Genomic DNA, 27,275 nt, shown 5'->3' on the forward strand with positions numbered 1-27,275 from the left:
ACTTCTGTCTGCATTTTGGACAGACCAAGACAACCCAAGTTGTCTGTGTTCTACACAGGCAGAGCTGAGGATCCAGGAGGATCAAAGAGTTTGAATGAGGCTTTGGAGGATTTGGGAGGGATGAGCCAGCATGCCAGATGTCTGACAAAGAAAACTGGGATGTGCGGGAAGTTGGGATGAGGGAGGCTGGTGCTGCTTGGAGCCACTGTTTTGGGAAATTCACACTCTGCCTTGTGCTGTGTGTGCACAGAGGCATTGTTTTAGAAGGTTGCCTGCAGGATTCCCAGTCACGAGAACACTCGGGTAACTGGGCAAGCATGTGTGCCAGCACCAAGTGAGGGAAGTTCAGTGGTAATCTGGGCTCCTTGCTCCGGATCATTTGCTTCTGGCATCTGCTTCCCTCCCCACTGAGAGCTTCACTGCTGTTGACCTTTCCTTGCTGATTGCTTCAGGCTGTTTCAAGGCCCAGCTTAAGGATGCCATCACCTGCAAGTGTGCTCTCCTTCTGTTACAAATGTGGTGTGTTCAAAGCTTATCATGATTTCTAGTACTGTGGACACAGTGTTTTTCTGTAAATCTGTTATGGGAAAGGTTTCAAAATAGGCTTTGGATCGCTTTGAGTGTTGCTTGCCCTGTAGGGGGATTTTATTGCAAGATTTTCCTTTTACTTTCATAGCTTGTGGGTAAAATGACCTGAGGGATGAAGAATTCAGAGTAGTTCAGAGGTTCCAAGTAAACTATGGAGGTGCTTGCAATTCTCAATTACGTTCTTATCTGCAAACAGTATGAAAAATACTTCTGGTGTATACTAGTGTCCACAGACACAATGAGCGCTAGTGTCATGTCTGTAGTGGAGAGCAGCACAAAGACTTCTGATCTGCCGTCAAGGTTAGTGGGACATGCCCAGTCTCAGTGTGGTGCTTAGTGCTCTGTGAAGCAGATGCTTCCACAACATGAGCTGGTGGCTGTGCTAACGGTGGTGTGCCTGGGCTAAAAACCACTGCCCTGGGCTGGGTCACCTTGCCCAGCTGCCTTTGTACTGGTCTGGGAATAGATCAGTAACTCTAAATGCTCTCTATTGTTTCCTGTTTGCTTTTTTACCTCATTTTAGTTTACTGTTTCTTTACATGTATTGTTTCTTTCCCAAGCTCTCCTTACCAGTTTTTTTTCCCGTTTCCAGGTATGAACAGATTTTTGAGGAGTAAAGCCTATTTCTCCCCCCTGCTCCCATCTCCTTTATTGAGCATCTTCTTTTGTGGTTGAATTCTTAGCTGCTTTGGAGAGCTAAAATTATGCGGTTAGAATCCGCACACATGCGACATTTGCATTTGGACGAGTCTCTCTATACATCTGCAGTTTACAGCAACACATATTAGTGGGCTCTGAAGCTCCATGGTCCGACTGCTCTGGGGTCTCAGTAGACCTCTATCTGTGCTGGTCCCATGAGGCTGAAGGTTGGGGTCTTACAGGCTTGTGGAGCACAGGCACACATGGTATTTCTCCTTTTCTTTTCCAGATGTAGGAGGAGAAATTCTGAGCTGAGCTACAGTGGATGTTATTTTCTTGGTTTGCTTGCAGGGATGGGTGTAAGAGGAGAATTCTTGCTCCCTACAGCCCCAGTAGTTAGTGTGGGCATCAAGCACAGTTTGATGAAGAAGAAGTGCCAGGATACATTTTTCATAGGCTTGTCTTTTGTTGTGTGAACAGCAAGCACTGGGCACCCAGCTTCCTCATTTGGAGTGCTGAAACTGAAACTAGAATGACACTGACTGAAAACAGCCCTCGGTGAAAGACTGATTTTAGTAAAAAAAACTTTCATCTTTAAATTCACCCTTTGTGCTAATTGATGTGTACTTTGGGTTATTGTAAGTGCAGTTCCCAAAGGAAACAAGGCCCTGTGCAGTCAAGGTAAGTGTGAGGGGTTTTGTATCTCCTCCTCATTCTGCATTCTCTCGAGAACAACTGTTGGTTTCAAAGTTATCAGTCAAATTTTATAGAGCAGCATGAGTCTCACAAAGTTCCTAATTTTTTGAAAATTCAGGACAACAAGGAAGAGAGGATTATTTCCTATTAAAGCTGGACTGTTGTTTGAACTTAATTAATTTTACAGAATCTGCATCTTTCTGTCCATTGCTCACATCCTCACACACACTCTGAAGATTTGTCCCCATTAGCTCAGGTGTTTACAAATTAACACTTATTTCACTACTCATTTCAGCCCCATGGAAAAGGTGGTGGTGCTTGTCAAGCCATTTGTGGTTACCTTGTTAGAGGTCCCAGCAGCAGGAGTGTAACATTTTCATCAAAACACCAAACAGAGTTCCCTTTCCCTCTTATCTGCTGTCAGTTTGATTTGTTGCATTAAAAAAAAAAAATAATAAAAAAAGTCTCTTGATTTCAGAATCGGAAAAGATCCCTGTGATGCGTGGACAGTGGTTTATTGATGGCACATGGCAACCTCTGGAAGAGGAGGAAGGTAACTTAATAGAACAGGAGCATCTCAACTGCTTCAAAGGCCAGCAACTGCAAGAGAGCTTTGATATAGAAGAACAGACAAAACCTGTTGACAGGAAGGAGGGTAAGATTGTTTAGATTACTATTTTACACTTGTTTAGATTACTATTTTACACTTGTTTAGATTACTATTTTATACTTGTTTAGATTACTATTTTACTATTTTACTATTTTATAGTATGCTGCCTAGACGGTTGTGGTCTGGTTTTCTTAATGTGATCTGTTTTCCATCCTACATGGTGGAGAACATTGTTACAGGCAACAATTTAGCCTCCCATTCTTCAGCATATCTTGATGTTGTAGGTTTTCCTGCTGTAGTACATTTGATGAACACTGTAAAAATGATATTAATGGCTGAAGAACTTCTTGCTCCCATTTTGCTTTCTATCTTTTGTCTGTGTTTGAAATCTCACTTCAAACTGAAATCTCTTGATAGTAGAAGAAGAGTCAGTGTCCAAATGCAAACTGGGCATTAGCTGTCTGGCCAGCGTTCCTAATTCTGCCCTAAAAGGGGTATCAGTTTTACAGGTCACATTTCATTTTCTGTTCTTGTTCAGTATGTGAATTTATTAAAGTAGTTTTCAACTATAGTAAATCTTGGGGCATTTTCATTCTGTATGGGAGTCCTTACATTTTAATGACTAGGCTGAGGACATTCAGTTAGTTATCTGGAAATCTCAGCCAAATACATTTAATGTTTTTAATAACAGCCTTCTGAAATTACTGATGTATTATTTAATATACACAATTGAATTGGTTGCTCAGGGTATGCATAGCACAGCAGAAGGTCAGTATTTTTTGCTTTCACACTTCACTTTTTTTTGTTGGTTGTCACTTGGTGAACAATCTACAAGCCAAGAGCTGCAAGTACAGAGCCTCACAATAGTTATGGTTGTGTTATTCTTTATAAAGCAACTTTGTTTTTAAACTCTTGAAACTACAAATTTGTACAAAGCAGTTACAGAGTGTAGAAGTGGCTGTGTTTTGGCCACGAGTATGGCAAGTGAACTGCATGACCACACAAGTAAAAGCTTGTTAATTGGAAGCAAGGCAGTATTCGAGGTACTTCTGTAATTACTGTAAGGAAAACCAGAATATCATTTGCTGACTTAGATAGATTTTTCAACAGTACAGACAGTAGTAAAGTTTCTAACTCCCCTCAAAGCTAGCAAAAAATCTGTGAATATTTATTTTCTATTTCTGCTACTTTAAAAGATCTTTTCCCCTGGCCAAGCCTGCAGTACAGTCTTCTGCTTTAACAGCTCTGTCAGGTAGGTGCATAAAATGGTGTGATAGTACAACTGCCCTTTTGAAAGGCACTTTTACGTATATTTCTGTCTGCTTGTACTGATTCATTGTTTTAGTGTACTGGTGCAGACCTCAGCTTTGGTAGTACAGCTGCGCACTCACTGTGAGAGCAGTGCTGTTTGTAGTAATGTAGATGGAAAGCACATCTTTATGGCTGCTGAGTGCTTCCAGCCTTTGATAACTTAATTTCTGCAGGAAGGAAGGATGGCTTCAGTTGTACTTGGATTCTCCTTATCAAGTAAGGAAGAGAATTCAGGGTTTGTTTTAGAAAATGTCTCGTCTGTGGAGCAGAAATTTTCAGAGTTGAGTTTGGAGAGGTTGGGGAGAGAGATGAAAAAGATACAATCCTGAAATTTATGGAAACATAAAAGATCAGAGAAGGAAACTCCAAATTCAGACACCAGTGCTTTTTCTAAAACTAAAGGTTTATTTTTAAAAATGCAGAACTAACAAACCCAAGCTATGCCTGCAGTCACTTCAAAATGGAATACGTGTCAACTCATCAATAATGTCCAGTAGATTTTTTTGGTAGTAATAGGAGAGTTGCAGGAAAATTCTAGCTAACAGTAAATGTGAAAAATGGTTTTCTCATTGTAATGTGCCTCTCAATAGATCTCTGATTGGCTGGCATCTGTGAATGCCATCTGCACATGGCACGGGGATAAGCTTTACAACTTGCATTATTGCTGGTGAAGTAAACATAATTAGTTGGAGAAGTGCTGAATTCCATTTATAAATTTCTTAAATGCTACAATTTGTTGTAATTGCATCCTTTACGAAGCGTGTTTTGGTCCCATCAAGGTCTACAGTTAGCTGTTATTTAAGATTAGTGAAAGTTAGAATAGAATATCATTGGGAAACGAAGCGACTGTTCAGTGCTATGATAAAGCATTGTAAATGATGAAAAACCAGCCACCTCATCTAATTCCTTAGCAAAATTAATACAATCTGCTGTAACAGTCTCTTAATACTCGGGCATAATTACTTTTTTATATGAACATGCCAGTTTGCATCATGAATAACAAAAAATTTGCTTGTCAACAAGCATCGTGTTGATATGCAGTAGGCAAACCTGTCAGCTCTTGATTTGACCCCAGCCGTACTCTAAACGGTGGCAGTAGGCTGAGAAGTTAGGAGCAGGTTCAACTTTGCTGCTCCCGTTCTGGGTTATTTTCTCTTTCTCAGCCTGCTAACTCAGGGCAACGTATGATAGCCTGAAGCTTAGTCTCTAAGACTCAGTTCACAATTTATTTGCAATTTAATTTTTTTTTTTATTTATTTATTGTATTGTCCTCTGAAATCTTTTTGTGAAGGAAACAGAATTGCTAGCGAGTTTACTAGGAGTTTACTTGCAGTAAACTAGCAAGTTTACTGCTCAGCTTTTGAGTAGCCTGCCTAGTGCATTGCTGGCAATGGAGTCGACCTCTTTCAGAACAGGGCAAGTGGTGCTGCTTCCCAACTATGTGTGGAGTAATCCACGCAGATGAGTCGATCTATGCAAAAAATGACAGCAAGCACTATGTACATTATCTGTGAAGCTGCTCAGCATGCAATGTCCATTTTCTTTCCTTGTATCTTTAATTACAGGTTAGGAGAGTATGCTTGCATCTAGAAAACACATTTCCCACTCCAGTGATCTGCTTTATTAGTTCTGCTTCTGGGTTGCAGTATGGTAACAGGATATCATAGAATCGTTGAATACCAGGTTGGAAAGGACCTCAAGGACCATCTGGGCCAACCTTCCTAAGCAAAGCATGGCCTAGACTAGATGTCCCAGCACCCTCTCCAACTGAATCTTAAAAAGTGTCCAGTGTCGGGGAATTCACCACTTCCCTGGGGAGATAATTGTAACGGCTGATTGTTCTCTACTGGGGGGGATGAATAAAATGTGAAAAAAATGTGAAATTACTAAGCCTCATTCAGGGCTTTTGTTGGTGATAGGATATTGATGAATAAATGTCCCATTATGAAACTCTCAACCCAAGCAAGCCTTCTCTTGAAAATGCAAAATCTTTCCGAGTAGAATCTCCAGCCTGTGGCCTGTAAGTAACATAATACCCATGCTACCTTTCAGTGCTGTTTGGGAGCATGTGAAGCTGTAAATGCTGAAGGTAACAGGAAGCATATGACAGTATTTAGGTGAAGATTTCTCAAGTTCTGTTTTCTATGGGGTAGCCTGGAGACCACTGCTTCAGTGGGAGATCCCTCTGCTGGGAGATCTGTAGTGGTATTTTGGCTATCATCCTTACAAAGTATTTAATTTCATGCCTTGCAAAATTAAACGTGTTCATGGTGCCTGATGTCCGCTGACTTCCCATGGTGTCTGATCCTCTTTAGTGGTCTGTTGAGCTTTTGGTCTCAGCGGTGGCATGGCTTTCTCATCAGGTAAATTGTTACGGCAGAACACAGAAATGAGGCACTTTATTTCTTAGGTTAATGTGACCTTTGGATTTGCCATATCCAGTTGACCTGCATTTGTCTCTGAGAAGGTTATGTCCTGTAGGAGTTTGCAGACATGGTTCCCAGCTCTATATGCTGCTATAAAAATCAGTCAAATTTCTGAGATTTCTGGAGGGATGCTTGATTCTGAATGTGTTGGCATATGCAACATGTAAAAGGTCGGCTATCCTGACTGGCAGTCTCTGAAATGCAGCATGCGCAGGAGGTATTTGCATGCGACAGCCGATGCCTCAGACCACCACAGACCAGGCAGAATCCATGCGTGTCAGGGACGGATGCTGTGCCCATGAGCCTTGCTCTCTCTTCATTGACTCTGCAGAGAGCTCTGCTTCCCAGGGTCCCTAAAACCAGGGCAGAGGAATGCTGCTGAAGTTCTGGTGCAAGCAAACATTGCAAGGGCATCACCTGTCTCCTCAATAACTTGACCACACTCTCTTTCACATCTCATCAGCCCAGACTCTGCTTTGATCCTGGCCAAATTCCACATATATATTTTTCAGGTTAAGTAGTTCATTTTATTGTTGATAGATACAGGAAAGGATGTTGCTATTCTGTCTTTTAACCAATACAGCTACAGGAGGAAACCACACTTAGGCTGAGGAATTAGGGGTTTGGCTGCATTTCGGCTGCTTTCTTGTGAAACCAAATGTCTGCAGCCTGCATTTGAGCAAATCACAAATTTGCACAAATGCAAATCTGCATATCAGAAGGCATGTTCTGGCTTGTCACTAGATGTAATATTTTACATAATATTTCTGAGCAAAATGAGAGTTATCATGGGAGGTGTCCCTGCCCATGGCAGGGGTTTAGAACTAGATGCTCTTTAAGGTTTAATGCAAACCATCCTGTGATGTGTAGTTGTATTGAGGAATAGAGCTTGGCATTTGCCACTCAGATCCATGCTAAAAACGGTCAGCTCTGATGACACCTTAAAGCCCTAAATGAGATGCTGCTCTGGTGTAATAGTGTATGTGGGCTTCCAAGTCTCATTTGTTGTTCTGCCGCTCTATTGACAGGTAGACAATATTGGGAGGTTTCTGGGCCCTTAAATTCATTTGTTGAGTACAATTCTTTTTCCTTCATCCAGGTAACGCTAGGCCTTCTTGCATATTGGCTTTGCTTGTCCTTCTTAAAAACAATTCTTTCTTCAAACTTAACATACATAAATTAATACCAGCACAAGATGTCAGGTGACATTCTGATCTAAATTCTTAGGTTCCAAATTTTAAATGATTGGTGCAAACTTCAACCCTTAAAATGTGGAAATATCTGTGGTGTTCATTTTATCACACTGAGAATGGGTTTTATCTCTGTGTATTCATGACTTTTCTTGTATTGCATATACCCAGTGATTACACTTAAATATATTACTACTGTAAAATAATTCTATAAATATGTTGAGAAAAACCTAGGTTATAACACTTATGAAGCATATTTCAGCTTCATATTATAGGAAACAATATTTCAGCTGAAACCGTTTTGAAGGAGATATAAGAAGGATATCAGAATACTTTTTTAGCAGTCAATAAACTTAAAACTTACAGAATAACATAAGATTTAGCAACTGCTTTTTATGCCTACTTAGGCAGACAGTGGACCCATCTAAAGCAGTCTATCAAAGGAGCAGCATTCTCAAGAGATTTCAGTAATATCAAGGCCATTGTAAGATAAAACAAGACCATGAACTGAGATCGTAGCAGATGCTTAATGATCTAGATGTTTTGCTAACAATATTTAACCAGTGATGTTCAGACCAAGAGCTGCTTGATGGAGGGTCAAAGTCACTACTTCAGTGTTGATTTTTTTCTCTCGCTCTGTGGGCAGAGTGTGCATACCGTGGCACTTCACTATGGAAGGCAGCTTTCTGAGGACTTAGAGAACAGGGTAATAGTGAGATATTTTGTCTAATCTAACTTTCAGTGATTCTCTTATACTCTTTGGGGAAAACAATAGAGCTGTGCTTAAAATTGAGTTGTTCACTTTTGTTTCCCAAACGTTTAGTGTATACTTAAGAAGAGTTACTCTGTTCTACCTTACACCAAGTAGAGTGATTATGCTTTTGTATGTGTAAGTGTAGAGGCACTTGGTGAATCTGATGATGCTGTGTCTCAGATGTCTTTTACTGACACCTTCGGCCTTGTTATGATGTCATAACTGTTTATGAAGAGTTGAAGAATTTGAATTTGGCTAATGTGACCTGACACTTTTGCTACAAAACCAGTTTTTTAAGTGTATGTGCTTTTTCAGAAAGTGTGCCTTTTTTTTTTTATAATAATGAAAAAATAACAACCCTTTTAAAAATTTTACTTTGAAACTCAGTGTTTTTACTTTTAGTTCTCTACTACCTACCTTCTTCCTCCCTCCCTTCTTTGTTCAAATGGAGAGGATATAAGAATTCAGATGCTGCATGTCTTAAGCGAAAGCATTCCGAAGGTACAGTAATTGTAGATTTCTTCTTTTTGTCGTACTCCTGGCTTACAAAGCTTTAAATTCTAGTTTGCTTATATCAGTTAAGTGCATTAGATTTACATGCTTCAATTTCTTGAGCTGTATTCATGCCACTTCCTTCAAAAGGGAAGGAAAAAGCATCATAAATCCTAGAAGAAAAGTAGGAGTGTTGTGAATCCTAGGGGAAGGTAGATGCCAACAGTATCATGCAGTAAACCTGATTATAATTGTTTGTGACTGTGATGAAAACTGTAAACTTTTGTTTCTTATACTCTTTAGATGTGGTTTGGCTATGTCAATAAACTAAAAGCAGATTTTTAGAACAGCAGCAGGCCTGGTATAAGATAAATTATGCCAAAGAAGGAACGGAGGGTTTATACTAGGTAATGTTTTGTTTGCCACTTTTTTTTATAATGCATGCATCTTTAATTATATGTTGTAAATTGTATTTTTCTGCAGCTTTTGTATGAGTACTGGAATGAAATGAGACTTTGGACATATCATATAAAAAGGGAAGGCTGTACAGAATGCATGATAAGGCTGCAACGTTGCAAAAAACAACTTTGAACTTTGCAGCAGCTGATGTTTTACAAATTTGTTTCAGAAAGTGGGAGTAGATCTTACAGGAGCCACTAATGATTGCGGAAGGCTCAGAAGTACTTGTCACTGGTCTTTCTCTGCCACTGAGATTAAACTTTTACTGACTTGATGGAACTAAACTGCTGAAAACTGCACCCTTGATGAAAAATGTAAATGTACATAGTAGGTTTAGAGTTGTTCTTGTCATACCATACATTCCTTTAGCTCCTAGGGATACTGTAAAGTATGAGAATTTATTTTGACACGCATAAACGTTTGCCTTTTGACTTCTTTTAATTACATTTTTCTATAATTGGTTCCAAATGAAAATGCCTGAAATCAAGATGTTGTAATAGTAAATAGTAAACTTTTTCCTGCCTCTTCTCACACATCGAACTCAAATCTGTTAAATCTGAATAAGTGTAACTACTTTTTTGAGCAGTAAGAAAAGACTTCTGCCTTTTATTTTGTGATTGTAATTTTGAATTTATTTTGCATCGTTTTTTGTTCTCCAAGTTTTTCAGTTGTGGTGATGAATATGCTTGAATTAAAATATTAAAAGTAGATGCTTATGTAACAAATAATGACATTGATGAACTGAGAGGTGGTGAAGTACGATACAAAATGACAGCAGTGTTAAACAGCCCTTTTTAATTAAGAGCAATAGCCTTTTTAATGGCTTTGTGTTTGTTTTTTAAACAAATTAGAAAAGGTTTTAAAATCTACAGCTGTACATACCAGCTGTAGATTTACATACCAGGTTTACATACCAGAACTTCAGAGTTGTTTAAGAAAGAACAATAGCAGGCAAGTTATGCTGTCAGCTATCTGTATGATGTGGCAGGCTTTAGTGCAGAAACTACTGCTTACTGATTGCAGAGCATATTAATTTAAAAATACCTGGAAAAAAGAAGGCAGAAAAAGGTTTTCATATGGTACGTATCCCTTCTCTGGTCTTTAGCCTGACTGGAATGACGGAGATGGAGGTAATATCAGCAATTAGCACTTAAAAGATGCTTTCCTCTAAGTTTATTTTGACTTGAGCATAGTCAAACTCAGGTAGAAGAGAATCACCCCATGCTTTGGTCTTTACAGGTAGATAAAAGTATGACCTGGTTTTGGCTGGGATAGAGTTAATTTTCTTCCTAGTAGCTGGTGCAGTGCTGTGTTTTGGCTTTAGTCTGAGAATAATGTTGATAACACACAGATGTTTTAGTTGTTGCTAAGTAATGCTTACCCTGATCAAGGACTTTTCAGTCTCTCATGCTCTGCCAGTGAGGAGGGGCACAAGAGGCCAGGAGAGAGCAGAGACAGTACACCTGACCCAAACTAGCCAAAGGGATATTCTGTACCACAGCACATCATGCCCAGTATATAAACTGGGGAGAGTTACCCAGAAGTGACTGATTGCTGCTCAGATCAGGCTGGGTATTGGTCAGCTGGTGGTGAGCAATTGTATTGTGCATCACTTGTGTTTGTTGTTTTGGCATTTGGGGTTTTTTTTTCCCCTTTTAGTTTTATATTCTCTTCCCTTGATATTTTCCTTATTCTTACTGTTAGTGGTAGTAGTATACTGTACTTTAGTTATTAAACTGTTCTTATGTCAACCCGTGGGGTTTACACTCCTTCAATTCTCCTCCCCATCCCACCTAGGGAGGGGGAAGGAGGTGTGAGAGAGCAGCTGCATGGTGCTGAGTTACCAGCTAGGTTTAAACCATGGCAAAGTATCAGGTAAAAAAACAAGTGCTTACCGTAAAAGGTATTTAATTTTAAACTGCTGGCCCCATGAAATGGCGTGTTCGGGTGTCTGTCTGTCTGCTCTTGATGCTGGAGGTATTCAGCTCCTCAAGCACTTCAGTTGGGAGGATGTTTCCACTAGCAGCGCACATGCAATGTGCACATCCTGGCTTCTCCATGTGTTTGGTGCTATAAGCATAAAAAATTGTGCAGGTTTTCTGCTCCTCGGTTATTCTCCAGTTATTTTAAGATGAGTTTCTGCAGTCTAATTGAGATCAGGTTCTTCAAGGCTGTAGGAATATATATTCTATATTTTATGTTTACTTTTCCAGTTTTCATATTTAAACTTTTTAGATTGCTTTTTCCCTTCTGTGTTCATCTATCTTGGTGAAACTGGAAGTTTGTGTGATAGTAGCCATTGATTTCTTCAGCTGAAAGAAGTTATTTCTTGATCCCTCTCACTTCCTCTGTGCTTCTCTCCTTGTTTTTGCATGGCTTGCTTGCTACTGTCTAGTGTCAGGCTGTCTTCCATCTACAGTGGGGTTATGCCTTTCACATACTCATGCTGTAGGTGTCTGTAGGTACTCCTGAAAAACATTTCATTTCTAGTTTCTGGATCCAAAGGAAACAAAAATTTGGTCTCATTTGCATGGGCTTGGCCTTCAATCCCGAACTAGAAAACTAAGCAGTGTACAGAATACCTAGGGTTTTCTGCAGGTAGGGAAGATGCACCTACAAAGATGCCTTCTAAGCAAGCTGTGCACAAAGCTGCAAGAAGTCTGGTCCAGAGGGAGGTTCTTGTTCCATGGTTTCATGGGAGACCCTTCATCTTCTATGCCTGATGTTCAGAGATGTCATAGGCAGAGTCGGATCTCAGTGAAGCTCAGCAACATCCTAGCTTGGTGCCCTGGAGAGAATCCACAAACACAGAAAACGTGCTTCTGAGGGACCCAGAAGGCAGAGGAATGAACACGTGTATTCCTCTGTGGCATACCTACTGCCTAATCTGAATTCTGTGATTTGGCTTTGTCAGCCACTCTACAACATTGGTGACTTCCTGACACTCTGTGACATCTCTTGGTATGAAAAGCTCCTGTGTTGTCATTTTTGCCACCTCTGCAGCATGTAAGAAGTTTATAGGACAGTCACCATTTGTTCTGCAGAGAGAATGTAAATCACATTATCATATCATTTCTAGGAAAACATATCTTTGTTTCCTGTGTTCAGCTTCAAAACAGCAGTGGCAGCCCTTGTTATCCCATACCTGGAAAGCACAGTTTGCATATATTGATTTTTTTAGGATGCTTATTTTCAGATTGCTATCAGGTCCTCTCCAAAGACATTTCATTTCTTCCCACTCTGGGACTGTCAGCAGCAGAAGCTCCTTTTGGTTGGGCTCTTGAGAGTCTTGAGAATCTCTTCACAGTCCTCGGTGCAGTGTTGGCCCCCATGAAGAGGTACCTTATTGCAGGGTTGTTTTGTTTTTACCTAAAGAGTATCTCCTGTGCGTAGTGACAGAGAACCACTGTCTCTGCCTAGCTGTTCATGCACACATGGCTTGTGGATCATTTATCCCTGTGACTGATATCAGCTAGGCAGTTCTTCTCTCCATTGGGTTTCTGCTATGCAAATCTGCAAGGATGTACCATTTTTCTCTCCCCAGACATTGTTATCACTGGGACATATCTTATGTAAGGATGGAGAAAGCACAACAATATTCATCAAGTGGGATGTCACTTCTATTTTGAGGGGATGTTTTTGCACACCAAGAGGGCCTGGAGCTTAGGGTGATAGATTTTTCTTTATTGGGGGTTTCTGTTCCACTGGTGGACATTACATCCAGGGGTCTGAGGATGAACAGACATCTCAGATATACTTTATTTATATACATAAAAAGGGGAGACAAAATCTCGCCCCACTTCAGTAAGAGGATGGTCAGCTTGTGGAATGGGTGTGTTGATCCCCAGGCAGACTTTTTAAACAGTGCATCCCCCGGGATTTCAAAACAGAATGCCAAGATGGAGCACCAGCTTTGTTTTGACCCAGGTGACTCTTGTTAACTTTTAAAGGAATGTGTCTCCTTCTGGTTGGTAAGATAGACACCCTGGAAGCGTTATCCAGACTTCTGCAAAATACTGCACTGGAGTGCATGGCGACTTTGAAATGGCCTGCAGGCACTGGTTTTCAGTGCTTAAGTGTCTCTGCTGCTGGTTTGGACTTTGCTCTGGGGTGTACACATGGACAGGAACTCAAAAGCAAAGCAGCAAGTGTGTTGGTAAACAAAATTCACCAAGAGTTGCAAAATAAAACATAAATATGTCAAAATTGCAAAATTTATAGTGTTACTAGCAAATCAGTAGGTTAAAAAGCCAGAACACGTTTTTAATTCTGAGTGCTGAGTAGAAAGGAAGTGTGTATAGTCCAAAGTGCTGTAAAAATACATATCTGAGCTTGACTGCAGCATGTCTGTTAACAATGCGTCTCAGGTAAGTTTTCAAGAGACAAGATTCTGCTGAAGGTTACTGGTCATTTCATGTGGTGCTTGTGTTAACAGTAAACCAAATTTTTGAAGTTCCCTTTTGGTGGCGTTACTAAATATGCAGAGAAATAGTATTGGCTATTTCTTTTGCAGTTCCTCAGTGCTTGCATGTCTTGTAGTTGATTTTCATGTGGCCTTCAACATATGTGTTTTTGATAAACACTGTAAAAGTTAGGAATTTGTTCTTCCCAAGTGAGAATAACTCATGCAGGGTAGGGAAAACCTACTTCTTATTGTATATTCTTTCCAATAGAGAGGCTGGACTTGATTCCAGAAAAGTCTGAGGATCGCTTCTCCGCAAACTGCTATTCTTCCAGTGGTAATAAGCGACTTGGGCCCAGGCCTCTCCATCTTTTCCTCTGCATGCTTGGACATTGAGCACAACGCTCTCCAAGCTTCCAGCCCTCCTCTGTCAGCTTCCCCAGGAACATACTACAAGAGGGATTTTACAGAATGCAGGTGGAACAGGTCTTAAAGACCTGCCATACAATGCATAAAAAGTCTACACTGGTCATGGAATTGAGGATGGAGGAGATTGCAGAAATATCTGCAAGGAGGTCCCTTTGCCTTTGCCACTTGACTACGTGCCTCTCTCAGGACATCACAGTGTCTGTTGCATTGTCTCCAAGTCTGAAAGAGGAAGTTTTGCTGGTAGTTTGCTTTCCTTCTCCAGTTCTAAATTCAGATTTCTGGCCATGGACTCATGTCTGCGCCTGCAGGGATGTTTATGAGTTCTCAGTTTCTTGCTCTAGTCTGTTGCTACCCTAAGCTGACATGTCTGCTCTTCAAAGAGTGGCTTACTTCCTTCTGTGTTCTTCCTCTGTCAATGTAAACCAGCAATATAGTTCTAGTTATTGTCTGTGAATCAGACAGTTATTTGCTATAGCAGAAAAGGTAATCCTTTTCTAATGCTCTTGTTTCTTACAGACTTCATTTAGTTTTTCATCAGACTATGCTAGGGCTATCTGCCTTGGCAGAGAAATAAAAAATACAGGAGAAAGGTCACAACTTTTACCTTAATGTGGCTGGTTTGTGCTATGGCAGAGTTAAAATATGATATTATGATGGCTCAGGCTTTCTCAGAATGTTTTTAAAAGAGTATAAAAAATTCATTTGAGTGGCTTCGGGTAGGGGACAGGTTAGAGCTGTTATTGGAGGGGGGCGGAACAGCCACCAAAAAAAAAAATCCCCACAAACCAAAACAACCCCCATGGGTGTTTTCCATGACTTTGGACTTTTAGCAAGACCACTGACAGTTAAACAACACTTCTTTTTGTTACAGGGCTATTGCTGTTATCAGCTCTCCAAATGTTGCATATCCCACATTAAATGAGATGTAAGCAGCAGACTGTCAAACTTAGGTGAAATCCAAATTATTTTGCTTTGCTTATTCAGGCTCCAAGCCTTAGATGAGAGATTCTGATTTGCATTATAACATGGCCATTGTGCTTAATCCTGACAATCAGGCAGTGTGTCATGAGGTTGGTCCCAGAGTTCAATCAGTTCCAAATCTGGAAAACACAATAACCGCACAAAAAAACAGTAGAGCTCTTAGTGCTTTTTCAAAGAGCTAGATTCTGTTCTGTGCTAGAAATTATTCATTCAGAGGCTTTCTCATTGAACCGCATTTCCAGCTTCTGGATATTTCTGAAAGGAAAGAAATGCAATGAAGCCTTCTAGTAATGGAGCCTTGAAAGCCTCTGTGTTACAGCAGAGTACATGCACAATCAGGGATCTCGCTGTACAGACATAGGAGAGAGAAGATAGGAGTGAAATTGCTCTTTTTCTAGTGATGAGAGTGTATGGGGCAGCCACCTGCTCATCTCACCCACCTGCAATATTTCAGGATGCGTTGTCCTGTCCGCCTTGGTTTTTATTTCCAGCTAAGGGAGCATTTTGGAAACCTACCATCCCAAGATGAGGGTGTGAAGAGAATGATGTGAAATGTCGTCAGAGGTGGTCTCCAAACTGCTGCTTGTCCTGGTCAGATTAATCCTAAATGTAAAAACTTTTCAAGGTAAGAAGTAGTATGGATTTAGGTATAATGGAGTGCTAGATTTTAACCTGTATGTAAATTACCCTGTTCTCTCTCTCTCTCTTTCTCTCTTTGTCTTTGTTTGAAGAGACTTTTTTTCCCTCTTACCCATCTAAATTAACTGTTGTTCCTTTTGCTGCAGCTATTCATAGTCTGAAGTTGAGTCGCAACCATGTGGACTGGCACAGTGTGGATGAAGTGTATCTTTACAGTGATGCAACAACATCTAAAATCGCAAGAACTGTTACACAAAAGCTGGGGATCTCCAAAGGTAATATTTTTCACAGTTTGTAAAGGATATTGTAAATACCAGTATTTTAAGTTTGTTACTTGAACACTAGAGGGGGATTTCAGGTTCGAAGTTTTAATATGTCACTTAGCCCACTTTGGCCATTGCATTTTTTACAGTAGAGTATCTTAGGATCCTTTAGGTTGTTGTACATAATTGTAACTAGATGTGAATCGGCTATGAGTTATTTTTATTACGTATTTTATTTTGGATGCAGCAGTTAGCACTACATAATAAGTATATGAAAATATTACAGTGGCAGAGTCTAGCAGCTACAACGTAAGAATTACAGATCCCTTTGCAACCTTAACTTTAGTGCTGTGTACTTGCATAACATGATGCATTCCTTAAATACACGATCATACCATCCTGTCTCACCACCTCTTGCATTTTTTTCCATTCATTAAACAGACATATGAACTTAGAGGAGGGGTGAAGCATTTAGACAGAAATTGTTTCCAGTAGGGATCCAGGCTTATTTAAGCTCAAAACTACCAGTCGTAAATCCAGCAAGGCTGAGATGGTTGGAAGAGAGGGTGGTCTCTCTCAAGCAAAACTTTGATTATTGCCAACCTTGAAAACTGGAACTTGTTTTCTCAGTTGTGGTGCTCCTATGCACTGCTGGACAACTACAAAAACAAGAACATATGCATCTGTCTTGTTCCTTGGTCTCTGAGGAAACAAGATCAGGTAATAGGTTTGGCTTTAATCTCCATGCCTCTGTCCTGTAATTAATGTCCTCTTACCCCACAGAGCTCTTGTGCGGATAATTAATTAAATGGTTGCCAAAACTTACTATAATTCAATGCTTCAGTTCCAAAAGTAGTCTGTACCAGAACACAATTTGGATATTGTGTAATAAATAATAAGCAAGATCTGACCTAAACAATTTGAGGGGAAACATATCAAATAAAAGCACACTTGGTAAACAAAGCCTGTCCTGTGTAAAAACTGCCTTTAGCATTTTTGTAGTGTTTTCTTCCTCTTTAAAACCAAAAGAAGTTGCTTTCAATTTTTGTGGAGGGGGATGGTGCTGCTGCCTTCTACGTGGCCATCTGAAGGGATTGCTGGCCTCACGCGCAGGTTATGCAAGGCTGTGATCCTCCATACGGGTCTGTCACTAGAGGGGGATGAAGACACACTGTGCCAGTGGGTTTCTCAAGCCATTGGTGTAGCAGTGAGAGAAAACCCATGTCTGCCTTGGGTTTTTGGATTTTTGGTTTGGCCACTGGGCTGGAGAATGAGTGGGGAAATTTGAGGTTGGATCAGCTTGAAACAAAACGTAGGTTTTCCTCATAAAAATGAAAAATTGTGAAGCTTTTCAACCAGCTCTCTTAATTGGGTCAGAGAGAATGACCGTGTTTACCAGGTTTTTGGGCAGATCATTTCCATGATTCTTTCCATGCTGTGGGAGTAAGGGGAAGATACAAGGAAGTTTAATGATTGAGACACAAAGAAGAAGGGTATGATGTTGTAAAAGTGGATGGACAATTACACAACTGTTTTCTAAAAAGTGTTTTTTCAGAATACTTCTGAAATTAGTTATCTTTACAGTGGAAATGGCCTAGTAATACGCTGACTGATACAATTGATATCACCTAGTTGCAGATACTTATAAGTACATGCTATTCCTTTATGTATAAACTTGTTTTCAAAATACTTTAATGTGTTGGTCTGAGAAAAGTCAAGCTTCTGTCAACTTCATAGCATGTAACTGATCTAGGATAATGTTTTTTCTACAGCTTTAAGTAGTGGGACAAGGCTACATAGAGGCTATGTAGAAGAAGCTACATTAGAAGACAAGCCACCACAAATTAGTCACATTGTGTTTGTTGTGCATGGTATTGGGCAGAAAATGGACCAAGGAAGGATCATCAAAAATACAGCTATGTGAGTGCTTTGTAATATTTGCAATACCAATCTAGCCTGGTTATAAGGCTGACATTACAAATGACAGCAGACCCTTTGGTTTCAGCTGTATCTTTTCCTGTTTCCTTCAGCTCCTCCTCCCCTGAGTCTTTATATTGTGGGTACACTACTTTCTATGTGAATTTGGATGAATGGACTTAGTGAGAGTAGCAGCAAGCAAGAAGAGCAAAGATATATTCTGTTTTTATGACCAACACTTGCAACTTTACAATTGCATGTAGTGACAGGGCAAGGGGGAATGTCTTTAAACGGACAGAGGGAGATTTAGATTAGATATAAGGAAAAAGTTCTTCCCTGTGAGGCTGGTGAGGCGCTGGCACAGGTTGCCTAGAGAAGTTGTGGCTGCCCCGTCCCTGGCAGTGTTCAAGGCCAGGTTGGACGGGGCTTGGAGCAACCCGCTCTAGTGGAAGGAGTCCCCGCTTGTGGCAGGGGGTTGGAACTGGATGATCTTGAAGGTCCCTTCCAACCCAATCCATTCTATGTTTGAACGATTCTAATGTCTTTTAGGGGACTGGCCTGTGAATTTCTAGCACCATTGACTTTGCAGACACAGCAGGGAGGGATGTTTCATTTGATCAAAATCAAGGGGAATCTCTGTTGTTCCAGCTAGCTGTCAGAATAGTGGGCAAGAGAAGTGTTTGCTGGCGAGAGAGGGGAAACAGGGAGCTAGTGGGAATGTTGGCATTCCTAAGTGGACAGAGTTACTTCATGCAGTTGGAAGCTATTGCTGTGAGACTGTTCATGGAGTTCTGTGCATAGATGCCAGTTGAAAACTAAAGTGTGAAAGCTTACTGGGTCTTCCTATTGAATGTCTGTTGTGAAGACAGGTTTGCAAATGGCTTTTGGCTTGACATCTGAGCTAATTCCAAAGGCCAGTTAGGGTCCTGATGAATGGGGAAACTTCTGAGCTATTGAGACTGCTGTACCTGGAAAGATTTTGAATAATAGAAGAAGTTGTAAAGTCATGATGACAGTGTTAATTACAGATCTCTGTTGTGCAGATGGTTTAGTTTTATGTTCCATCAAAATTGACAGGAATAGTGACATACCAGTGACTCCTGTGAATATGTATGTAGAACTGGGATTGCTGATTTTGTGGTAAGAGCTTTGTGAACCTCCCTTTAAATCCAGAATGGCAATGTATGTCAGTGCTTATGTGCCATCACTGTTGTGTGTACCATCATGTCAGCAGGCTCTTGTGTTCTTTCAGCTCGTTCTTCCGCTCTAGTGTCCTCTCGTGTGGTAGAGCATACCTCTTGATTTCACTGCTGTGTCATTTGTCATCTCAAAGCAGCGACCTGCTACTCCTCACTCCCCTTGTTCTGGCACTTACCTGCTCTTTTATTTGTGGTGTTTAAGAGCAAGCAATCAAACCAAAGAGAAGAGGATCCACAGCCCTTGATAAAAAGCTGGTTAGTCACCAAAATAAATGTAAAAATTTAATTTTTTTTTTTTAGGATGCAATTACTTTGGAAGGGCAGAGGCCCTAAATATAAGTTGCTGTTTTAACAGCAAAAAGAAATAAAACTCCCACCTTGGAACCATTAAGGTTTTCTGGTTTTTCTTTTTCCCTACCTCATTTTCTGTTGAATATACATACAGGGATTGTATGGGTGGTCTAACTTCAGCTCAGGACACAGCGTATAGGTGTTCATTCCATAAGAAGTCCTGCTTTAATTGGCAGCCCATTATGTGAAATCTTTTATCTAAAAAGGAAGCAAGACTTTTTGTGCTTCAGTAGATCTTGCTCATATCCTCAGGAAATATCAGGCAGTATTGCATAGCCTTTTTAAATGCTAATTCTTGACATAAATTGTGTATTCTGTACAAAATCTGCAAATGAACCTATTGTGTTAGATTGAAAATTTTTGGGGTTTGTGTTTGGGTTGGATTTTATTTTTTTTAATAGCTTTAAACTTACCAGTAAGGAACATCCCATATGTTCTAGGAAGAGATTTTAGAAGAAATGTCTGCCAAGCCAGCACAGTGGCAGCTCTCATAAGCCATACTAGTACTTTCTCTTTTTTATACTCTTTTCCATTAGGGAGACAGGAAGTCAAATGTTGCCTTTTGAAAAATTATAAGATGGATAAGGAGAAATATTTTTTGACTGCTCACATGTTAAACCAGAAGCTAAAGACTTCAGTGTTTTTTTTCCCCCTAAATGCACATTCTTTAGTTTGAAACATGTAGTTGCAGCCGTGCTAAATCTGTTAACTTAAGCCATACGTCTGCTCATCAGTGTCACCACTCCTTCCCTCATCAATATCTGGGTACTACTGGGTGGCAGATGTAGCAGGCATTATCAGCCCTCAGAGCTCATTCTTGCCTAGGGCTGCATGCAGCTGTGAAGGACGTGGCTGTCACTTGTGATGTACAGTTATAATGTGTCCTGGTGTGGGAACCTTTGGTAGGTGTGTCCCTTAGAAATTGCTTTTGGTTTAGGCCCCAGGACATCTGGCAGGAGACATTCCTTGCAGAGTGCCACCAGTCCTCTCTCTGGACCCTGAGAAATGGATTTATATGACGCTTTTCATCTAAGGCTTTTAAACTGCAGTGTGTTACAATTTAGTTGAAAGCAAGCAAATTTTTACCTAAGAAATATATCCTGAAAGCAGGTACTAGCAAGGTGGAGGTCGGTCTCTTCACCCAAGTAACAAGCGACCAGACAAGAGAATATGGCCTCAAGTTGCGCCGGGGGAGGTCTAGGTTGAATATTAGGAAAAATGTCTTCACCAAAACAGTTGTCAAGAATTGTCAGTGCCCAGGGAAATGGTGGAATCACTGTCCCTGGAGGTATTCAAAAGACGTGTAGACATGGTGCTTAGGGACATGGTTTAGTGGTGGGCTTGGCAGTGCTGGGTTAATGGTTGGACTCAATCTTAAAGGTCTTTTCCAGCCTAAATGATTCTATGATTCTATTTTGAGTACAGTTTGCTTAGGGTTTATATGGTTGAGAGAGACTTAGCCATATGCCTGGGTGAAATGCAAGACCTGATGGAGAATGGTGGAGAAAAGGAAAGGATGGCTACAGAGAAAAAAGCAGATGAGGGAGGGAAAAGAAAAAAAGAGGAAGTGTGTGATTCTCTGGGAAGAGAACAGAGATGAGGCAGGTTGGGCAAGGCAAACTCTGTGACACCTTGCATTTTTTGGTATGGTTGTTGGAGGGACTCGGGGGTCTGCAGAAGAGAATGCTTGTTCAGGTGTCTTCCCTTTCTACCATCCACAAAAAAAAATCTCTTGTGCATTTTGTCGCATATATTTATTGATGCTTCTTTTTGAGTTCATCCTACCCTGAGATAAAACTTTTGTATTTACCTGAGCCTGTGTGCGTGCAACACTTCAGTTCATAGCATAAAAACTTAGCCTCACTTGAATAAGTGGTCCTAAAAGAAATAGAAAGAAAAGTGCAAAAATACAGCTTATAACCCAGATGTGGAATACTCTGTCTGTTACCCAGGCCAGTGAGAGACCCTACCAGAGCTCATTTGGTATGCTCTGTCCTCATGTTACCAGCTGGATAAGAAATTGGTGCAGCTCATGTGATGCATCCATATCATTAGGCAGATCCTGTTGGTTACAGAGGTGAAAACAGAACTCTCTTTCCAGGGTGATTTAAAATTATATGTGTTAATTTCATTAAGTAATGGAGTTCAATCTAACTGTTAATGTGGCTAGATGCTATGGTTGCAGGGTGTCCTGTAAGTACGTAAATAGAAAAGAAGCATTTTATCGATGCTTGAATGAACAGGTCTTTGGTAGATGTGGCATAATTTTGTTTTTCCACAGTGTAGTTAAACGCATTTATTATCTAAATGTAGAACAGCAGCTGGTACAACAAGCTGCTCCTGTCAGTGCTGATATTAACTGCAGAACTTGTCTGGGAAGAGACAGTACCTCCTCCAGGCTGGAACAGTGATTGAGCCAACCTAACGTGAACAGAATAATGTGCTGTGAGCTGCTTCGGTAGCATAGGGATGATTATTTAAGGATGAAAACAGTATATTCTGTAGTTCTGTGTAATATAAACTAAGATATTATGGCATAATGTACTTAATTGGGGAGAGTGGGGTTCTGGCATTAGTAGGTTTCCAATAAGGTACAATGTTAACTTTAAAAAAAGTCATTTTGGGATATCCTTTTACTGTACACACTTTAATATTGTTATTTGGAATCTTTTTTCACTGAAACACAATATCTGATTTTGTTGAACTTATGCTTCTAGATTTTGGGGGGGGGGGCATCCTTATACATTTTTAATAGAATTTTGGAATGTTACTATCCATGTCTCAAATCTTCTTTAAAAAAATCCTGTTGTTTTACCTGGCTTATGTAAAAGTCAGACCCTCTAAATTTCACCAGCTCCTATGCTTGGAAAATTGAATGAAGTTACTGTTCTGTGTATTTCCATAGAAGCTGTAATGTTGTGACACTTCTTGGCTGCTCTTACCCTAAAATTGGCATCTATCTGCCTCTCTCCAAATCTTCTGTTTTGATTCAAAAATTGTATTTGCCTGTGCTGCTGCTCCTAGCACAAACTTGCTGTGCTCAAAAGCAATGTCATTTTGGCGTTCCATAATCACCAGTTACATTTTTATTGCAAGTCCCATTAGAAAGCATTTTAATTGTGGATTATCATTGTAATAATTGCCTCAGAATAGCTATTTTGGTAAATTTCCAGTGATGTGCAAGCCCTTACAGAGTGCAGAGCCTCTCAGAGGCCTTTCAGTGTATTAAATATGCGCTGCTGGAATCAAGATTCCCTGTAAAATTTTTCCTATAATTTTTAGCTTTTCAGATACATTGTAGCTTTGCTTATTTTCCATTTAAATGCTTGCATTGCATTAAATACATATTACATGCTTGTTTTCCATTCTTAAGTGCTGGTAATATTTCTGAAATTAAGTATGCAAATGGTAAAAATTGTCTTACAGGTTTCAACTTGAGCTTGCTGTACAAGCTAAATGAGAAGTTCAGCCCAAGAGGTAAAAGGTGATAGTTAGGTCATTAAATGCTTTCATAGGAGCTTGTTTTGTGTAGATTTATTCATTATCTAACACGGCTGCACGTTGGAGAGAAGCTGTAACAGCCTGTTTAGAACTTAGATGAATCTATAGATCTCTTCTTGTTCCCATCCTTCCCCAGCCCTCATTTCTGCCCAGTGCTGTCCTTTTACTGCCCACACCAGCACGATTGTATGGTCCCATTGTAAACTGGATCACTGCAGTTTGTCTGAAAAACTGGAACCCCATCTGAAAGACACGAGTGGTGAGGGGGCAGGGGATGACCAATGGTGACATGGAATGCCCAATCTGCTTTATGGCAAAGCCAACATCTCCCTGAAGGGCAGGCTTGCCTGCCATTTGGAAAGCGGTGCTGTGGAGGGAGGCACTCGCACTTGGAGCACCTGGATTTCCACAGGGATCCTGTAATCAACTAACCAAGCAGCTTGAGTTCTTTTGATCCTGCAGAGTCCCGTTATTCTTGAAAATGAACTGCAAATCACTATCAGGCTTACTTTGTTTGCATCCTAGAATTTCCATCTTTCTTCCTAAATAAAATGAGTCTCCATGTATCATGGAGCAGCAGTCTTAATGTGTCTGGTCTCAGAGCAGATAAATCCTTGAAGAACAGTGTCAGAAGATGACTTGTGTCTTGCAGTTGCTCTTTGAAATCTACCTTGAGTAAGACTTGAGTTGGCATTTCTTCAGTGCAGCTAAGCTTTTGGAAAACAGCCCCCTTCCATTTCCTCTGGCTTGAGCAGAAAAAAATCTCAATTTTTATTACTCATGCCTGCTACTCTCACTTCAGCTTACTAAATTTAGCTCAAGTCAGCCCTGAGTTTCCTAAATAACTCCTGGTATTATTTCCTCAAAGAGGCAGTGAGTGCTGCCCTCCATTTGAGGGAACTCCAGAGTCATGAAAGCAGTTGAGGAATGCTTTAGAGCATAATTTACCAGTTGTATGACCAAATCCAGGAATGGATCTACACAGTTTTGCCGGCAGTAGTGAGAGCTGAGGGTTGTTTTTTCTGTGGGGTATCCCATTGCCCTGTTTCTTAACTTGAGAGTTCAGGGTAAGAAGTTGGCTGATTTAATGCTTTTAAAATTAAAGACCATTCCCTTTGCTTAGCTATGGATCATCTGACTGAAGAGAGTCTGTAAAGGTGACTTGGAAATAAAGTGAGTAACGTTTTTGAACCTTCAGGCATTTTGCTTTGTTACTAGCTATCAAGTCATTTTATAACATTTGTGACCTAGCTGAACCTAACTTGGTTTGTAGCTCCCCAGTTTTTAATGTAATATTTGTGGATGCTACACAAGAGTAAAATTAGTAGCATAAGATTAAAAAACTCCAAAGCAATAACCCTAAATATGTTAACTTATCTCCAGAATATATTTCCTTTAGCAGGGACGTATACCTGTGAAAATAGGGTTTATTATTTATTATTTTAATCAGAGAAAGACAGACAAGCACATTTTATTTATTGTGAGTCTCAAAGTATCTATTTTCAGGCCATTACTTCTTTCATGGAAAATAGCAATATGTCAAAATGCTTTCTAAGGTATGTGTTGCATCTGTGCCTGACTGGTTTTTTTCTTCCTTAGAAAAATCATAAGTTGTAGTTGTTGCCATGTGTATAGATTTAAGTAATTGTTGCTTTGAGGTCAATATTTCAACTTCCGTTTGTATTGGAAAGGAGAAGATTTCTCTGCCTGTTCAGATGATGATTTATTAATTCAGTTGGTGTTAATTTAGCAAGTAAGTAGAAGGACTTGCCATCTGATAAAATAGCTCAAAATATTTATTTTTAAAAGCCAGAAGAACAAAAAACAAACCCACCTTTATAGCAGAACAGATAGCATATGTATAGCTTATATATAGCACGTATGTATGCTGGGGTTTTGATGTGAGCATAGCCACATTGCTTGGCAATTGCACTAGTTTTCTTTAGAATTTATAATATCAAACTGTTGATCAGAATCAGTGGGAGCTGTTGTATAGTGCCATTCACTGTAAATGAGATGTGTTGCACTGGGAATTGTTCTACTGGTGTGTGTCAGTGCCTCCATGATTCTTGTGATCAGGACATTGCTGCTGTAAAATAACAAAGGAGAGGATAACTGCACCTCTGACAGTATTTGGCTAGTAGCACTGAACTGGATTGCCTCAGGAAGTTCAAGGAAAAGTGTAACAGTTAAATGTTTTAGTAACTATATAGTTTGCAATCAGCAAAACTTCAGTCAGTGATTTGTCTTCATAACATTTGTTTGCAATGCAGTGTATCGTAGTGGAGGAGCACGCTCAAAACACTGAGAAATGCAATTGTTGCATATTTGATTTAACATCAGTGAGATGGCAGTTAATAAAAACTTGATGAAATAGAACTTCTGTGCACTTCTAACAGAATGCATTTTGCAAGGCAGAGTTCGGTTTTGGTTTTCTAATGCACTTGTGTGCTTTTGAAGTTTGTCCATAATCATCCATAGAATCATAGAATCACCTATGTTGGAAAAGACCTTTAACATCATCAAGTCCAACCTTTACTCCAGGATTGCTAAGTCCACCACTAAACCGTGTCACTAAGGGCCTCATCTACACGTTTTTGGAACACTTCCAGGGCTGATGATTCCACAGCTTCCCTGGGCAGCCTGTTCCAATACCTGATCACCCTTTTGGTGAAGAAATATTTCCTAATACCCAATCTAAACCTCCCCTGGCACAGCTTGAGGCTGTTACCTCTTGTCCTGTCACTTGTTACTTGGGAAAAGAGACCAGAAATTTTTCTGGCAGAAGTTCCCTGGCAGTGTTCAAGGCCAGGTTGGACAGGGCTTTAAGCAACCTGGTCTAGCGGAAGGTGTCCCTTCCTGTGGCAGAGGGGTTGGAACTTGGATGATCTTGAAGGCCCCTTCCAACCCAAACCATTCTGTGATTCTAAGTTTGGGACCCGCCAGAGGCTGGACCATGTCTGGGCAACCTCAGCTGACGTGAGTGGGAACCCTCCAGATCCAAGTAAAATTAGGTTTTGCATTTTGCAGAATTTTGGATAAGGAAACAGAGCTTGGCATGGCTTTTAGGAGCAGAGGCTTGAAGCTTTTTCCAAAAGCTCTGGCAGAATTGCTAGGCTGTGCTGTTTTTTCCAAACTCTTATATCTCACTTTAGAAAGGAGACTTTTAGTTAAAAAAATCCTGTGTCAGATTGCCTGTTAATAGGTTTAGTAATACCTGGATCCTTTTGAACAGGAAGAAAACCTGTAGCTATTTGAAGATGGGGATGTCAGTAGCTCTAATAGCTATTTCTTCATAAAGTTTACAGCTGCTAATGATGTGTAAATAGTTTGGATGTTTTTTCCCACATTGTTAGGACTGGGTTATTTACCAGTTCCTTCACTTAAGGTAACTGTTCCTGTGTAGTAGTCTGTGCTTTATTCATAAACTTTTCTATGCTTTTAGTACTTTTAAGCCTAGCAGCTTTAGAATTGGATTTGGGATTGCTGCTTGCCTGGTTTCCTTCTAAACTTAACTGTTTCTGAATTCATCTAGCTAGCCACCATACTCCTTCATGCGGAGAAAGTTAAGCTGACTTGACAATACTGAAGAACTGTTCCAAAGAATATTCATTTAGATTTTATGTCCCTACATTTCCTTGTGCTAGTAACCATATGATTTTGTTCAGACAGGCGTGTTTCTCTTTTGTTTTGGTTACTCAGAGACTCTAGGAATGTTAATGTATTTGCTGAATTTTTATCTTGTTGGTAATCTAGAAATTCCATGTGGCTGAAGTTGGGCTCTCAAACAAGCGTCCTGAGAGGCATGTTGTGTGGGGTCATAGTCCGGAGGCTTGCTTTGTGCTTTCCAAGGCTAGGTCAGTTCCGGCCTTAAATCAACTCTGATTTAAGCAGATCCTCTTGCTGAATTATTCCCCCCCACGTCCCCACCATCATGGGAAGGACATTCTGCCATCTCTTTGGACCAGAGACTAGGAGATTAGGAGTGCAGTCAAACCAGGCTTTAAAAATAGAGATGCTGCTCAGTTGCGTTTCTTGGCTGTTTGGTCAGGCCATTATAATGGCTTTGGAAGAAAGAATGCTACCTCTTTCTTCCTTCTCTTTCTTTCCCCTCTTTCTTTTTCCTTTCTTAGAAAGTAAGTTTCAGTTATGGAAAAGTGTGTTTTGACTGCCAGCTTCAAAAATTTGGTACGCTGTTGATCATCTTTTTTAGTATCATAGTGGGCTTTTTCTGGGGAAAAAAGCATTACAAAGAAGGAGTATTAATTATCTTTGTAGAAAATGTTTTTGCAAGGCATTGGCTTTTCATACTCCTTCCTCAGTGAAGTGTGTTTCTCTTGCTGTGCAGCTGATAAGGCTGAAGTAAAAACGTAGAAGGCATTTTGCCCAAAGCCACCATGACATCTCTCTGCAGCACTCAGGAGCTGC

The 27,275-nt window shown here is 40.2% G+C and overlaps 1 protein-coding gene across 4 annotated transcripts in view; it reads left to right on the plus strand.

The window, feature by feature from the left end:
- The window catches only part of DDHD1 (DDHD domain containing 1), a 70,394-nt gene that overhangs the window by 11,551 nt on the left and 31,568 nt on the right, over window positions 1-27,275 (plus strand). For 3 of the 4 annotated variants that reach the window (XR_003991097.1, XR_003991098.1, XM_030484046.1), the window contains exons 2-5: window positions 2,402-2,578; window positions 8,617-8,715; window positions 15,763-15,891; window positions 17,652-17,799. Coding sequence is in view for 2 of the 4 variants with exons in the window: in XM_030484046.1 (XP_030339906.1) it covers window positions 2,402-2,578; window positions 8,617-8,715; window positions 15,763-15,891; window positions 17,652-17,799 (553 nt within the window). In the remaining 2 variants the exon portion in view is untranslated. The remainder of the gene's footprint in view (window positions 1-2,401; window positions 2,579-8,616; window positions 8,716-15,762; window positions 15,892-17,651; window positions 17,800-27,275) is intronic. The other variant, XM_030484047.1, reaches the window with a different exon arrangement.

This window comes from Strigops habroptila, chromosome 4 (genome assembly GCF_004027225.2).
Source record: "Strigops habroptila isolate Jane chromosome 4, bStrHab1.2.pri, whole genome shotgun sequence".
Lineage (NCBI taxonomy): Eukaryota > Metazoa > Chordata > Aves > Psittaciformes > Psittacidae > Strigops > Strigops habroptila.